This window comes from Leptonychotes weddellii, chromosome 7 (assembly GCF_054177405.1).
Source record: "Leptonychotes weddellii isolate Sample4059 chromosome 7, ASM5417740v2, whole genome shotgun sequence".
In the NCBI taxonomy this organism is placed as follows: domain Eukaryota; kingdom Metazoa; phylum Chordata; class Mammalia; order Carnivora; family Phocidae; genus Leptonychotes; species Leptonychotes weddellii.
The window spans coordinates 63634698-63651470 of NC_138375.1; the positions used below are offsets into that span (position 1 = coordinate 63634698).

General features: G+C 36.3%; 1 protein-coding gene across 1 annotated transcript in view; it reads right to left on the reverse strand.

The window, feature by feature from the left end:
* The window catches only part of FER (FER tyrosine kinase), a 387502-nt gene that overhangs the window by 220252 nt on the left and 150477 nt on the right, over positions 1–16773 (reverse strand). The window contains exon 11 of the mRNA XM_081825811.1: positions 4313–4425. Coding sequence (XP_081681937.1) covers positions 4313–4425 — 113 coding nt within the window. The remainder of the gene's footprint in view (positions 1–4312; positions 4426–16773) is intronic.

Below are 16773 nucleotides of genomic sequence, written 5' to 3' on the forward strand. Positions count from 1 at the left end.
AAACTTTTGTCAAATGACGTTATCAAGAAAGTGAAAAGACAGTCCATAACATGAGAAAAAAAAAAAAACATTTGCAAAGTATATATCTGTTAAGGGGCTTGTATCCAAAAAATGTAAAGAACTCTTATAACTCAAGAATTAAAAAGCAACCCTATTAAAAAGTGTTCAAAGAAAAGGAACAGTCATATCTCTAAAGAACATATACAAGTGGCTAATAAGTACATGAAAATATGCTCAACATCAGTAGTCATTAGGAATATGCAAATAAAAGATACATCATTTCACATCCACTAGTAATATAATTTTAAAAAACAGAAAATAATAAGCACTGATGACATTGTAAAGAAATTAGAATATTCATATACTGCTAGTGGAAATGTAAAACAGGGAAACTACTGTGGAAAAATGTTTGGCAGTTCCTCAAAAACTTAAACATAGAATCACCATATAACCCAGCAATTCCCAGGTATATAACAGAGAGCAATGAAAATGCATGTTCACGTAAAAACTTGTATATCAATGTTCACTGTAGCATTATTCATAATAGCCAAAAAGTGGAAACATCCCGAATGGCCATCAGCTGATGAATGGGTAAACAATATGTGATAAATTCATAAATGGAACATTATTCAGTTGTAAAAAGAAATGAAGTACGTCACATGCTACAACACAGATGAACCTTGAAAACACTATACTAACTGGAAAAAATTAGACACAAAAGGTCACATATTATATGATTCTATTTATGTGAAATGTCCAGAATAGGCAAATCCTTAGGGATCAAAAGTGGGTTAGTGACTGCCAGAAAATGGGAAAAGGAGGGAGTTGAGACTAACTACTACTAGGTATGGAGTATCTTATTAGGGAGACTGAAATGTTCTGGAAGCAGACAGTAGAGATGGTTGCGCAACATAGTGAGTATACCAAAAACCACTAAGTGTACAATTTAAAATGGTGAGTTTCATGTTGCGTGAGGTATATCACCATAAAATATTTTGAATATGCTTAACTATGCCATTTTGGCAAGTTTATTTTAAGCTTTTTTATAGAGAAAAAAATTGTTTAGAATAATAAAAAAAAATTCTATTTTACATTTACCAAATTAGAATACTCTAAAAAATACTATATTGTGTCAGAAAAAATTTTAATTATGACTAAGCAGTCTCTACATTGTTATACTTCTTAGATTATCGTACTTAACACCTGAAACCTTCACACTCATAGTAAGACCCAAGGCCTCAGTTACCTGTATATCTGAGGGAGAAACCTTTTCTCCAAATAAGTAGGATACCAAATGATTTACAGAAAAAGTTGTGTACATTTATTCACAGTGAACAATAGTGTCATAAACCGCAGACTACCTCAGTCTTTTTGGTTCATAAGATTTCTAAATAAATCAGGAAATACCAAGGAGAACTTCACTGATAGAAGTAATGATCTCCTTCAGCATGAAGATACAAATAGAGCAACTGGGCCTTGAGGAAGTAAACATTCTCTAGAATTCTCAATTACAGAGGGAACAATTTCTTAGAAAAAATGGGCATTTCATAGCTTCGAGGACACTGATAATTTATGACAAATAGATCACAATGTATATTTGAACGAGATACATGCTTTGTGGGAAAGGCACTTCAATTCATTTCAGCTAAAAGCAGTTTGTTAACACCAAACTTTTATCTATATCAGTCACTGTCAATTTGGTAAATTTATTTAAAAATAAAGTCCATTTTTAAATGGAGAAGATAACATGTAAATAACTTCAAATTTTAACAAGTTAAGATTTGTACCATTAATTCATTAAGATTGTGCATATTATACCTGACATAATTTTAGGATAGCCAACCATGTATAACTTCATCATATTGTACTAACTGGACTTCTTTTGTTTCTATATGTAAATGAGCATGTCTTTACATACATAAAGGAAAAAAACTCCCTCACCCTCTGATCAACCTGATTTATCAAAACAGGCTCCGTTAGAGCCAAAAGCTGAAGTTCTCATAACTATGAGCTTCAAAGTGATGTATGTGACATGAAGTCTCAGAACCACTGCAGTACTCCTAGACACCTGTCTTGAGGGCACAAAATTCTTAGGCATCCCAGATTGTCGGGAAAACAAACATTAGGAGTGTTATCCCATTCCTACTCTTATAATATTATATTATTTTTCTGTCACTAGCTAACATTTGAAGCTCTAAATTCCACTCTCCTAATTTTACACCGAAGAATAAAGCTGAAGATAACCTTGAGTTTATAATAGGCCTTCGTTCTCAAGTATTTAAGAGAGTTGACTAAAGGAAAATTGGGCAGGGGAAGCACCTTTCATAAATCAGCTCACTGATGAACTGCTACTAGTTGCTGGCACAAAGACCTCTGACTAAGTGAAATAAAGGTGAGTTTATGACAACTAAGCAATGTCATGTGTTTCACTGACTTGTTTCAATGCTAAATAATTTTATGAAGTGCTAACTGAGGTATGTGAACATTTCTTTTTAAGAACTGATTTTCTTGGGACGCCTGGGTAGCTCAGTCGGTTGAGCATCTGCCTTCGGCTCAGGTCATGATCCCAGGGTCCTGGGATCAAGCCCCATGTTGGGCTCCCTGCTAAGCAGGGAGTCTGCTTCTCCCTCTGCCCCTCCCCACTGCTCATGATCTCTCTCTCTCTCAAATAAATAAATAAAATCTTTAAAAAAAAAACTGATTTTCTTTTTTTTGAAGAACACACTTGAACATTTCCTTTCAAGAACATTTTTTCTTTTTTAAAAAACTTTTTAAATATTTCTTTTCGGGCGCCTGGGTGGCTCAGTTGGTTAAGCGACTGCCTTCGGCTCAGGTCATGATCCTGGAGTCCCAGGATTGAGTCCCGCATCGGGCTCCCTGCTCAGCAGGGAGTCTGCTTCTCCCTCTGACCCTCCCCCCTCTCATGCTCTCTGTCTCTCATTCTCTCTCTCTCAAATAAATAAATAAAATCTTTAAAAATAAATAAATAAATATTTCTTTTCAAGAACTCTTTTTCTTTTCTTCTAAGTCATCAAAACCTGTCCTCATAGTCTCTAGAATATATCATGGATTCCTAATCAAGCCTCCCATACTTTATTTTGAATGTCAAATCATAATAAACCAAGTCCTATAAACTACTATTTATCTGTGAAGTTATAAATCATTAACTTAAGAAAACAAGATTAGGATAGGGCCTTAAAAGAGACTTACTCTACCATGTAGTTTTTGCCTAAAATTATTATTTTTGTATTTGCTATTCAATGCCAGGGGAGATGGTCTGCATTACTTCACGGCCCCTCCCTATTGCCATAGATCACTTCTGGAGGTCGGAAGTAATAATAGCAGCATCAAAGGCTAACGCTGAAGTAGAAAATCTCTTTTATATGAAAATAAAATTTTCTTCTTTTTTGTTAATTAAAATACCTGATGCTTTGCCTCAATTGTGTATAAAAGAGTGTTGCTTGAGTGGAATAAATATGGGAACATGTGTTACATATTAAAAAGGAATTATAGGAAATAAATCTGAAATGTGAATGGACATTTAACTAATCTGTGGTTAGGAAACACCTTGTTTTTCTAAATAAGACTAGGTCATGTTATTTTAAGCAGCTGAACTTTTAAAAGAGTAAGAAATAACATAAGGCTATTATTATGTAGAAACTCGGAAAGATTGGGGCAGAGCACATAATATTTGTAGTGAATATTGTTGTTTTGACCATCATTCATTATCATTCTAAAGCTCTGTTGTGCATGAGGGATAGCTAGGAAAAAAAGTTTGTTAATTTAGTCTTAAAGGTAATGAAGTAAGAAAAATATTTTAAAATTTTACTATATAAAGGGAAAAAGAATATACTTTATCTTGCATGGCTATAGCTGCTGTTACCAGGGATTTGTAATATTTTGTGCAGCACCGTGACATGCCAAATCCAAATTTCAAATAGACTTCAATTTAATAATTAAAATGTTCTCAAAAATATGAACACACATATAAACTGATACATTTTAAAAATACATATACAATAGTCCCTATTATAAAAATATGTTTCACTGGAAAAAACTTTGTCTATGCTCTTCTTCTAATATAAAGCCTCAAAATAACTAAAATGTTTCCTATAATTATTTATATGTAGTACAGAAAGTCCAGAATACAAGTTTATTTCTTTCCTCCCTATGTCAGTGTTACATGGAATTTACTATATACATGTATGAACAGATTCATATGCATATAAAAATTATATTATGTACTTAGTTTTCTATTTGTAAGGACAAATTTACATATGATATTCAAGGTTTATCAGAAACAAGCTAGAACATAGAGTTCATCCTACTTACTGTTGAAGAGCCCAGTGCCGATTTTGGAGACCTAATTATTCCAGCAATTGAATGACGAATAGACTCAAATTTGGATAGCCTCTCCTTTCTTTCCTGGAGAGATTAAGAAAGAAGCTTTCAGCAATAGTAAACTAGTTTATACACAGTTATTCTGGGTATTTAGGTATTTATGCACAGCTAATCACATATTGCAACTAAATAAAATGCAACCTTCCTGACATTAAAGATGACAAATAATCAAATGCATATAAACTCTATAGTATTTTGGTCTCTTAATAAATGTCTTGATTTTGGGGAAAAATAAGAAATAAAAATTCATGAGAGAAAAGAAGAAATGCAAATGAAATTCATGGGAAACCAAGGATTAACATGCAGGAGAAAAAAAAAAAGACACAAGCTATAAGGAACCAGTCTAACATAGATTTCAGATAGCACTGTAGTTGTGAGGGATTTTCAAGGAAAAAATAATAGGGAAAAATCAGGAGAACTATACTGAACACATTTTTTTAAATAGTGAATTCCACTTAAGTAGCTAGGAAACTTCCCAAAGAGTCACATGATCATGATGACAATGATGACGACAACGCCACCAGAGGAAGACCACAAAAAAATAAAATAAGGGGGTGGTGGTAGAACTCCACTAAGGAAAGTCAATCCAGGTTGCCACTTGCTTTAGGATGTACATTTCCAAGTATCATATATCACAATTGAAGGAAACTTTTCCTTAAAATTTCGTATCTTTAAATCCATTTAACAAATGCAAATGAAGGGCTAGGTAAGAGGGTAGACACCAAGAGAAAGTAGAACAAAAATGAGACCTAGAATGTAATAAAGAAGGACGCGTGGGGATTTGTAATGGAAGCACTGGTCAATTTTCCAATAATGACTACATTTCAACTGTTCAGCAGCAGCAGACAAAAGAATTCGAGATTCTATTGCCATGTGCTGTATTTCCATATGTCTTCTCACAGTAGTGATGCTCAATTTTATTTATCAGTAGAAAACAGGTAAAGCAGGCCACATCATTTGTTTCCTTTGTCTCTAATATGTAGGGTATGTGTCTCTATTCAGTAAATGCAGACATTTTTAGCCATTCGCTCTCTGAAAAACACTGTAGTTTCAGAAATTCAACTTCTGTCTCTCCAATTGCCTACTCCCACTTTATCTACTTTTCATTCTAATGGTTGCAGTAGTAATATTCTTATCATTCTACAAACAAATGCACATTAATAATTTAAAGTAATCTTATAATCACCTAACAAATGACCTCAACTTCTTTTTCATCATCATCACTTACATTACAAACTTCCTTATGATTCCATCCAACACTATCTATACCTCATTTTGGTCATTTATAAAATGCAAAAATTAATACAACCTTCTTCAGAGCACACTTACAAGTTACTGCACATGATTAAAAATTAACATGTTAAAAGCATGTACATATTTAATAAAACTTATTTTAAAAATAAATCTTTACTGTAGTACAAACGGTCATCACCTTAGGAATGTGAGCATTACATTCCATAGGCTTAGTCCTAGCTGTAGCTTCACTTTACTTTCTAGTAAAAATCCCTGTACTGAATCACAAGAAGCACTGAAGGAAAAACAGCCTTGAAGTATTGAAAGAATATGGTGACCTCTCTTTAATGCATGTCCATCTTCAACTTTGGCGTTTTGGGTTTTTTAAAAATCTAATTTGGCGGGGGGGCGGGGGGTGCTGGGTGGCTCTGTCCATTAAGCATCTGTCTTCAGCTCCGGTCATGATCCCAGGGTCCTGGCACTGAGCCCCACGTCGGGCTCCCTGCTCAGTGGGGAGCCTGCTCCTCCCACTCCCTCCGCTCCTCTCTCTCAATAAATAATCTTTAAAAAAAATAAAAATCTAAATCTGGTTCTTGAGAAGTCTCCTAAAAAGAAATGTTTGGGAAGGTAAAACGCAATAAAAGGTATAGCCAGAATATGGAGAACAGAAGAGTGGGGAGTAAGGCATACACAGCAGTTGTATATTATATTATAAAATATATTATAATGGTAACACATATATATACAGCCATATATTTATATACAGTATACTTATAGTATGTAAGATGTTTACACATATTTATATTATTTAGAGTTATAACATATATAGTAAAATATGTTTTTATATAATAACAAAATTATATATAGCACACATATACCAGAAAGCACTGCAGTGGCTACAGTTTTCTACTTCCCAGCCCAATGTACCCACTTCTTCCCCTGGAGAACCTCTCCCTGACTCTGAGTGGCCGTGGAGGTGGTAGTGACATTAGCAGAAGCAGTGATACAACTGCGGATCTTGCTGCTGCTACTACTGACAGGAAGATGAGATGAAAGTGCTAACTTAACCTGTTTGGCAACGAACGCTTCACAAGGGAGCACCAAGCACCTCTGCTGCGAATTTATGCTTCTCCTCTGAGTTAATGCTCTTAAAATACTGGAGAGAGTATGGAGCCAATTTGTAAGAGTACCATGAGAACTGAAAAGCACTGAGAGGTTATGCAGAAAAGTAGAAAAATCAGGGGAGAGTTTTACATATTAGAAAGTGTTTTATTTGTATCTGATTTAATAATATGCACTGAAATGACAACAGTAATTTTCTTCAAGCTACATTTTGGGCATCAAACCTTATGACAGAAAAGAGAACCATTTCCCCCAAAACCTTTTGATAATATCAAAAAAGATACCATCTTCTTAAGAAACCAACACTAGATAAGCCTAATGGGCAGGTCCGGGTGTGGGGTAGAGAAGACTTCAAAAAGTGCTTCCTTTATATTAAGTGATGAAGCATAATAATCTGTGTGTTTGAGGGGATACAATTAGTAAAAAAAAAGTACCCTTTCATTTAAAGTACTCTTTAAATAGGCTGATCTAGGGCGCCTGGGTGGCTCAGTTGGTTAAGCGACTGCCTTCGGCTCAGGTCATGATCCCGGAGTCCCAGGATCGAGTCCCGCATCGGGCTCCCTGCTCGGCAGGGAGTCTGCTTCTCCCTCTGACCCTCCTCCCTCTCATGCTCTCTGTCTCTCATTCTCTCTCTCAAATAAATAAATAAAATCTTTAAAAAAAATAAAAATAAAAAATAAATAGGCTGATCTAAAAAATGTATTATCACAAACACTAAGTAGACCTTAAGTTTCTTAAAGGAATAATCAAATACAAATAAAGTTTATTAAAAAATTTTGACCAGTGTCAGCTCCACTGGTGCCAGATTTCCACAAATCGAACATGAAACTCACTTGCTAAAGCTGGTCTATGTACCATTATATACCAGCTTTTAATTATGGTCTCATAACACTTCAGACTGTGCTGAATTCACCGACAGGTTGACTTTTGTATCAGTGAATTAAATAGCTACTTTTAGAAATTAAAATTTAAAAAGCTTCATTTTAATTACCATGGATACAACGACTAATCCTGCCTGTAGGGCAGCTAAGACTGGTGATGACAGCGCTCATTTTACCCCCCTCAAGTAATGACAAGGTAAAGATCTTTCTCCAGATAACAAACACAGGGATTAGTGTGGGCAACAGGATGGCCCCTCACAGTGGAGGTACTTGGAGGCCAGAGAAGGGGAGAAAGGAGGGATGATGTTATGAAATAATAGTCTGATGAGATGCCCAGAAAAACGTTGTTAAGTGTAGCTGTAAATCTATCTTGAAAGAAAAGTTCTAGATGCACTATCACTTTCACATCTCATTCAAGAATAGCTTTTCATTTTCATTACTTTAAAATTAACTAAAGGGGGCGCCTGGGTGGCTCAGATGGTTAGGCGTCTGCCTTTGGCTCGGGTCATGATCTCAGGGTCCTGGGATCGAGTCCCGCATCAGGCTCCCTGCTCCTTGGGAGCCTGCTTCTCCCTCTGCCTCTCTCTCTCTCTGTCTCTCATGAATGAATAAATAAAAAATCTTAAAAAAAAAATTAAATTAAATTAAATTAAATTAACTAAAGGGTAGGGGCACCTGGGTGGCTCAGTTGGTTAAGCGTCCAACTCTTGGTTTCAGCTCTGGTCATGATCTCAAGATGGTGGGACCCAGCCCCGTGTTGGGCTCCGTGCTCAGCGGGGAGTCTACTTGATGATTCTCTCCCTCTTCCCCCTCCCCCTACTCTCTCTCTCTCTGAAAAAATAATCTTTAAAATAAAAAATAAAATTGACTGAAGGGTCTCACAATTTCTATCTCTGTCCCTCTATCTCTCTTTCCATAAATATATATATGGAGATGTTTCATAATATATATGAAACTGCTTCATAGTAATTAAAAGTTTTATTATCAATTTATAAAAAAGAACTCTAAGAAATAATACCTAAACTACTTACAGTTCAAGTAAAACCATACCTATCAGGCTTTTTAATTACTCTTCACTAAAACTCCCAAATTGCAGTAAAAGAGACTATCAGGTCACCTCTACCCTCTGCTCACTGAAGCACAGGCAAAGATATAAAAGGCAGGAATCAAAGCTTTGCTGACTGGACTAAGTGACAAAAATCAGCAGCTCTTCCAAATGACAGCATAATTAGATAGCGGAGTAAGTTACTTTAACCAGAAAGCACATAATGGTTCTTAGAGCAAGGCTCTTAAAGGAGGCACTAAGAAAAAATAAGGTTCTTGATGTCAGAAGGCATAACGAGAATGATTCTGAGCAAATTACTTCACTAGCTTGGCTCTCAGTTTCTCCATCAGTACACAGAAGGACACCAGACTAGATAAAACCTTCATCTCAAAATTTCTGTAACCATCGTCCAGCTCCCCAGTCATTTCATTGCACTGATCACTGGCAAAACTCCCACAGAAGAGTTCCATGTAGCAGGCTGGTCACCAGAGTTACTTCCGTTTGAGTGTTCAGTCACATTCTGCCTGAGGTGTCCTCAGAATTTGACCTCCAACAGAAAGGCGAACTACAGTAAAAGGTGTTACTGGGACACTTTTTACGCTAATAATAAGTCATTAAAACAATAATCAAATATTATTTCTCACAGACTTTGGTAAGTAATCCCAATCTAATAACATTCTTAGAAGGAACAATGAAAGTTATGATTTGGCCCTGTGGGAACAGTCCTATACATATTCAGATCAGGAGGCAATAAGGATCAAGGAAAAGATAACAATATTCATGCTCAAGGTCCAGGCTGAGTGCCAAATATCTTTGAGACTACTTATGCAAAGCAGCCATGAAATTTGGTCTCACCCTCACCCTTCCGAGAGAAGCTGCCATACTATGGGACTACTGGGGCTGGCTGCCTGAGAATAAAGTCAATTCAACAGAGGGCAGAGCTGAGAAATGATGACAGACAATTCTTGATGACATGGTTTAAATCTCTGGACAGATCTAGTTACGTGAGTAAATAAACTCATTTATGTACTTTATCTCTACTGATACATGGAACTAATATAGCAGAGTTTCCTAGACTATCCACTAGTAATTGAAGATTTCCAATAAGCAATTATAAGAGTCACAATTTTCACTAACAAAATAATACATTTACATGAGTTTGTTCTGGACATATATTTACATTTAACAGGAAAACAAATCTTCTAATATTGAAATACATTAATATAAACAGAAAACTTTTTTGTAAGAGAACACATATTGTGTTGTGTCGTATTATGTTGTGATAATTACTTTTACTTATTCCTATTAATTTAACAGTTTTGGGGTGCCTGGGTGGCTCAATTGGTTAGGCAGCCAACTCTTGATTTCCGCTTAGGTAAAGATCTCAGAGTCCTGGGACTGAGCCCCATGTCTGGCTCCCCACTCAGCAGGAGTCTGCTCCCTCTCCTCTTGCTCTTCCCCCTGTGCATGCTCTCTCTCTCTCAAATAAATAAATAAATCTTTAAAAACAAAACAAAACAGTTTCAGCACATGACATACAAAATAATTGCTCAATATGTTTGGAAAAACCCTAGTTTGGATGATAAACAGATGTTATACCACAAAAGGTTCAGCAGTCCCATAGATTTTAGAACTGCCCTATTAATTAAATTTAAGAGGTTTCTTTTTTTTTTTTAAAGACTTTATTTATTTATTTGACAGAGAGAGCAAGCACAAGCAGGGGGAGCAGCAGGGCAGAGGGAGAGGGAGAAGCAGGCTCTCTGCAGAGCAGGGATCCTGAGGCAAGGCTCAATCCCAGGACCCAGGATCATGACCTGAGCTGAAGGCAGACACTTAACAACAGAGCCACCCAGGCGCCCCAAGCAGGTTTCTTAAATGCGGTATGTTTCAGAGCCTTAATAACACACATTAGTACATGTACTTTTTTTGGGGGGAGAAAATATTATTCTGCAAGATTCACTTAAGAAATGTCACAAAACTTCCATTCTGTGTGGGCTTGGAAGGGGAAACATTCTCTTCTACTTTACATCAGTCATGGTTTCTTCTTGGATATTATCATCACATGTAACAGCTCCAAATTAATTAAAGCTCCTCTCTTTGTGGTCACAATCTCTTATCCCATCAGTTTGCTTTCAACCAGTACCACTATAATTATTTTCAACTTCACTGGACTCTAAGGCTTTGAGTCTCCTCATTTCGCCTAATTGATCACCTTCTCTTCTCTTCTCTCTTTATCTAACAGATGCCATAATATATCATTCCAATGATGTTCTTGCCAATATTCTAAACTCCCTTGCTATCCTACTTCTTAGTTGCACCCATGTAGCAAACCCCAACCCTGGATACTTGGATAGATCCAACTATCTGCTCTCTCTGAGCATACACTCAAGCAATTCATCACTGCTAGAGAGAATCACATGATTCTTAACTTCAAATGGGCCCCAAATATCTGACAATACTTCTACATTTCTCTGGCCAACTCACTTTGTACTGTCCCAATTACTGTCAACCATTTCAAACATTTCCCACTTTTCTTGTGCCTAAAACTGCCTCATTCTACCCCCTCCTGTACAGAGAAACTACAAGGAAGGAACCCTTTCATCTTGCCCTTTCAAACCTAAAAACCTATTACTTCTCTTCCCTTCTAATTTGTTTCTCCATTTGGAAATATGTAGCTGTCTCCCATCTAATGGTGACCTCTCTACTAGTACTTTGTATCGCATCCCTTCCTGCTCGCCCAAGAACCTTAAACCGTATTATAAGTACTTAATAGATCTCTCTTTGAAAACTTGTTTTTCCTATACCATCAACTTTTATACATGTTTAAGTTGCTCTTATAGGGAAAAACAGGAGAAGTAGTAAGAGAGAAAGGTTGGAGAAGGATAGGGAGGGAGGAATGAAGAGAGGAAGGGATGGACCTCTCCCTTCACCACATAACTTCCTCCTGCTCCTGCTTATTCTCCAAAAACAAAATTCCTAAAAGAATTATCTATGCTTCCTGTCTCCACTTTCCTCTCCTCCTACTCATTACTCAATCTGCTCCCATTTGGCTTTCATCTCATCACTCAAGCAAAGCAGATGTTTTTAATTAACCAACAAACTCCATTTTACTAATCCAATAGAGACATTTCTTACTTATTGTACTTGACCTCTTGGGAGAATTCCCCTCTATTGACCATATACTCCTACATGAAACATTTATTGCCCTGACCCACTCTCCCCCAACAGGCATAACATGGTCATGTGCTTCTAAGATCCACTGGCTCAGGTCTCCTCTTTCCTCACTCCATCTTTCCTCCCTGGGTAACATTTTACATGTCCCAACTTCAGTCACCACCTAAGCCAAGCCCACTCAGAATTTAAATCTCCAAATCAGACTTTACCATTGAGTTATAAACATGTACATATCAAAACATCCATGTGACTTCTCTACTACAGAAAAAGTCAACATATTTCATACTGAACTGCTAACTCCCAAACAACCCTTTTTTGGGAGTTTTTCATTTCAGTGAATGGTACTAATCATCCTGTTATACAAACCAAATATCTGGAAGCCCAAACTCACACTCACAATGTATATTCCAAGAGGTCAGAGAGCTTTATCAGTTTTCTATTCAAATTATCCAAACATTAAGTAAATGCTACATATTTTTTAAGATTTATTTAATTTAGAAAGAGAAAGAGAGAGCACGAGTGGGGCGGGGATGGGAGCGGCCAGAAGGAGAGGAGAGAAAGAATCTCAAGCAGACTCCCCACTGAGTGTGGAGCCTGACCTGGGGCTCAATCCCATGACCATGAGATCACGACATGAGCCGATATCAAGAGTCAGACACTTAACCAACAGAACCGCCCAGGCACCCCAAATAAGTGCTACATATTAATGACATATTGAAGCAATAGACAGTAGCTATCAGACATCATGTAATAAATAAATAAAAGGGTACATATATTTGAACTACTCTTTTGTACTAAAGAATCTCAAAGGACTCTTATGAAACAAACAAAACTGACAGACTCAAATTTAACCAGTCATTCCAATTACACATAACATTCTAACTCATATTGACTTTAGGAAATCTGCAGTTACCTTTATTTAAATCTGGGAAACCCTCAAAAACAACAGAAGAATATCTTGGGAGTTAAAATATTTTTTCCTCTAGCATTTTTCAAAAAGATTGATTCTTGAAATAGGAGAGCTAGCCTGACAAAGGACTGAAGATAGTGAAGAACAATTATGGTTTCTATAAAAGTTATACTTTGTAAGATATGTAGGTCATGTGAGCATAGAGAAATTTAATCAAGACATGCATAAGAATATATACTCCCTCTGGCCATTTATCAATGATTTTGATTAAATAGTTCAAAATTTTGGTACAAAGAGCACTTAGCTTATTAAAAACATGTTCAGGAATGGCATAATATGTATCCAGAAATAAAAATGTATTATTTAATCAAAATTTGCCAATTAAAGTTAAATACTATTTCCAGGACTTAACCTTTTATCAATATGAATGCTAGAAATCTCAAGACCAGGTCTCTATTCCTTCTATAATAGGCTCCAATCTGCTTAAGTTAATAAAGCACCCCCTGGATGTACTGGTATATTCAGAAGTTCATTAACTATTTCATCAATAGGCAATAAGTAGTGTAGAGTCGACAAAAATGAACAGCTTACTAAACTACTGGCCTAGAGCAGTCAGGCATAACTCCAAATATCAGACTTGAAATCAAGAATATCTTTGATCAGTGTCAGCATTAAACCACAATTTTTCATCCGAAAATTAAAAATGGGTATTCACCACATTTTCACAAAATTATTAAAGGTACAACAATGGCCATTATTATTTAAAATGGTATTTTTATAAGAATCATTACATTGAAGAAAAAGTTTAAAGACTGATAACTTGAACATTCACCAAATCCCTTTGCTCCTACTGAATTCCCCAGCAATTTCATAACTAGCCTTGGCCATCCCTGTCCTTACAGAAAAGAATACTGCAATCTGTATCTATTGGAAATGCTCATAGAAAAAATAACAAATCTCATTTTCACCCATCAGCTTGAGGCAAAGGTTCTATATAGCTCTGACTACAGAGCTCACTAAACTTCCAAATAAGGCCTCTCTAGAAAGGTTTCCTGTGGCTAACTCATTTAGAGCAGCAAAAGCTTCTGAAGATTCTAATAAAATGTCTGAGAAGTTATGAATGGTACTTAAATTTTTATTCCTGACGAGTTTTCCACCCCACAACATTCTTTTTGGTTCTGATTATTTATTTTCTGACTCAAGATGTAATTAAAGTAAAAAACTGATTTGTTGAATTAGAAGGGGCAGCACTGAGTATGGAGAGGCTCCATTTTATTAAAGGCCAGAGGGAGTATATATTCTTGTACATGTCTTGATTAAATTTCCCTATGCTCACATGATCTACATATCTTATACAGTTTAACTTTTAAAGGAACCATAATTGTTCTTCACTATCTTCAGTCCTTTGTCAGGCTAGCTCTATTTCAAGATCTATACTGTAAATATTCTCTCCTTGCCAAACATTATGAGCAGCTGCAATGTGTTTTATCTGAGATTCAGAAAAGGTTAGGGAGAAGAAACTTTCCTGTAAAGGAGGAGAAAAGCTGCTACAAATATTTGTAACGTCTTGTCGTAATCAGATGGATTCACAATTTCTAGGATGGGTAAGAAAAAGAGAAAGTTGCTCAGAGCCAATCTAGGCCTATTTAACACCAGCTGCTATGCCCAAAAGTCCACAGCAAGCTCAGCAGATATTTTTTTTAATATCCAAGGGAATTTGAATAAAATTCTACAGGGGTAGGGCATTTGATTCTAATATATATTTTCATGGCTTTAGACCCTGCAAAAATTCTTCCAAAGCCCCAAAATACCATTTAGCCATAATCAACCAGAGCTTTTCAGAAGTCAAAATTCATTCCTCAGGGAGTATTTTAAACCTCCTTAACTCCTGATAAACTCACAATTAGCATTTAAAATGCAAAGAATGTAAAGAACTTTATTGCTAACTGATGTGATGCTGAAAGAAGAGGCATTACTTTTTCTAACTTTCAGTGTAAGGAAAAAGTATCAATGATTTCCTTAGCCTTAGTCTGTCACTGAAATTATAAACTGTATTATTTTTGCATTATTTGTATTTTTTCTAACCAGAACACCTTTGCATAGCTATACTTTATTCCAAGTAAAATCCTGATCTTTTATTACTACTACTCAAACTGTAGTAAAATATCTACGTAATTCACTGACAGAGATATGATATTTCCATTTGAAATAATACCAAGAGAAACAACAATTCAGTAAAGGATGAATCTTAATTAAACAATAATTCTAGACAAAGAATAAAGAAAAAAGGTCATCTCACCAAAAAAAAATTTTTAAAGAAAGGAATCTGTAATTTCCTTCTCATTAAGAAACTAAACAAAACAAAAACAAACATACACCAGATGCAATATAAAAGCATTATCAAAAAGCACTCTAGCCTACTTCTTCTGCTTCATCTGATAAAATAAAGCAGTTAACTGAGGAAAATTATACGAGAACAGCACACAATTAGGGCATACTCTGTCAGTGGGTGAAAGGCCAGCACCTCCAATGATCAATCTCAACACTGGCATAGTAGTCCAACTAAATTAGTCTTTATTTTTCACACAGAGTTCTAAAATCGAAATAATTCAGCAACTGAAATAATCTCCTGAATTAAGGACAGTCAAGACAAGCCCTTTCAGACTGAAAAATTATTACGGCAAATACAATCTTTTACTCACTCCACAGGCTGTGAACTTTTCTCATGAGCAACAATTTTCCCCCAAAACTTTATCCTTTTTCTAAGCACCTGTTCCATCACCATCTTTGTTCCCTACTAATGGCCTCACCTCTCCTCACAGAAAATAGAAATGATCAGGTGAGAATTCCTTGGGCTTTCTGTTCCTTCCTCATCCTCCAACTGACAAATGTAACCCCCACCCCACCTGCCTGGGTGAGGGGCCTCCATCCTCCAGACAATGTTCTCTGGCCCACTCTGCTCTTTTCCTATTAGGGGAAAGAACTGGGGTCTACCAGGGAGTCCTCACTCTTCTGGAGGCTACCCCTGCTTTTTACTGGTTCTTTGCCTCCCATACTATTAAAAAAAAAAGTCAAACTAAACTTAAAATCTTATTTAACTCTCTCTACCCATTGATCATTATTCTAACTTTCCCTTCCCTCCAAAATTTAGCTACCTCAAAGTGCTACTAGAGAAAAAGTAAAAAAACAATTATATAACCATGTCAGCTTATTCCTTATTATCCACTTGCTTCTCACCTCACTGGCTCCACCTGCCATACCCCATATAACCTCAACATCACTAAACTTTTTAAGTACTTTATTTGGCTTTTTCCCCAGAACATTTTCCTGTTGGCTCCTTCCCTCTTTTCCCAACCTTCAGTGACATCACTGTCCCTTGGTTTTTCTCCTATCTAACTGCTCTACCTCATTCTCTTTAACAACATCCTCTTTCATTGCCTGCCTCGTAAATGCTGATGACTCAATATTCCTATCCTTGGCCCTCTCTCTTCTTTCTCCCTACGTGAACATATTTATCTCCATCACTTCAATTACCATCTACTTGATGATCATTCCCAAAAGCTACATCTCAGAGCCAGACCTCCAACTAGGACTCATCATCCTTCCCCACATCTAGTCTACTTCTATTCTTATGATCCTTACTTTTTTTTTTTAATTTAATTTTATTATGTTATGTTAATCACCATACATCACATCATTAGTTTTTGATGTAGTGTTCCATGGTTCATTGTTTGCGTATAACACCCAGTGCTCCATTCAATACGTGCCCTCTTTAATACCCATCACCAGGCTAACCCATTCCCACCTCCCTCCCCTCTAGAACCCTCAGTTTGTTTCTCAGAGTCCATAGTCTCTCATGGTTAGTCTCCCCCTCCGATTCCCCCCCTTCATTTTTCCCTTCCTACTAGCTGCTGCTGCTGCTTTTTTTTTTTTCTTAACATATAATGTATTATTTGTTTCAGAGGTACAGGTCTGTGATTCAACAGTCTTGCACAATTCACAGCACT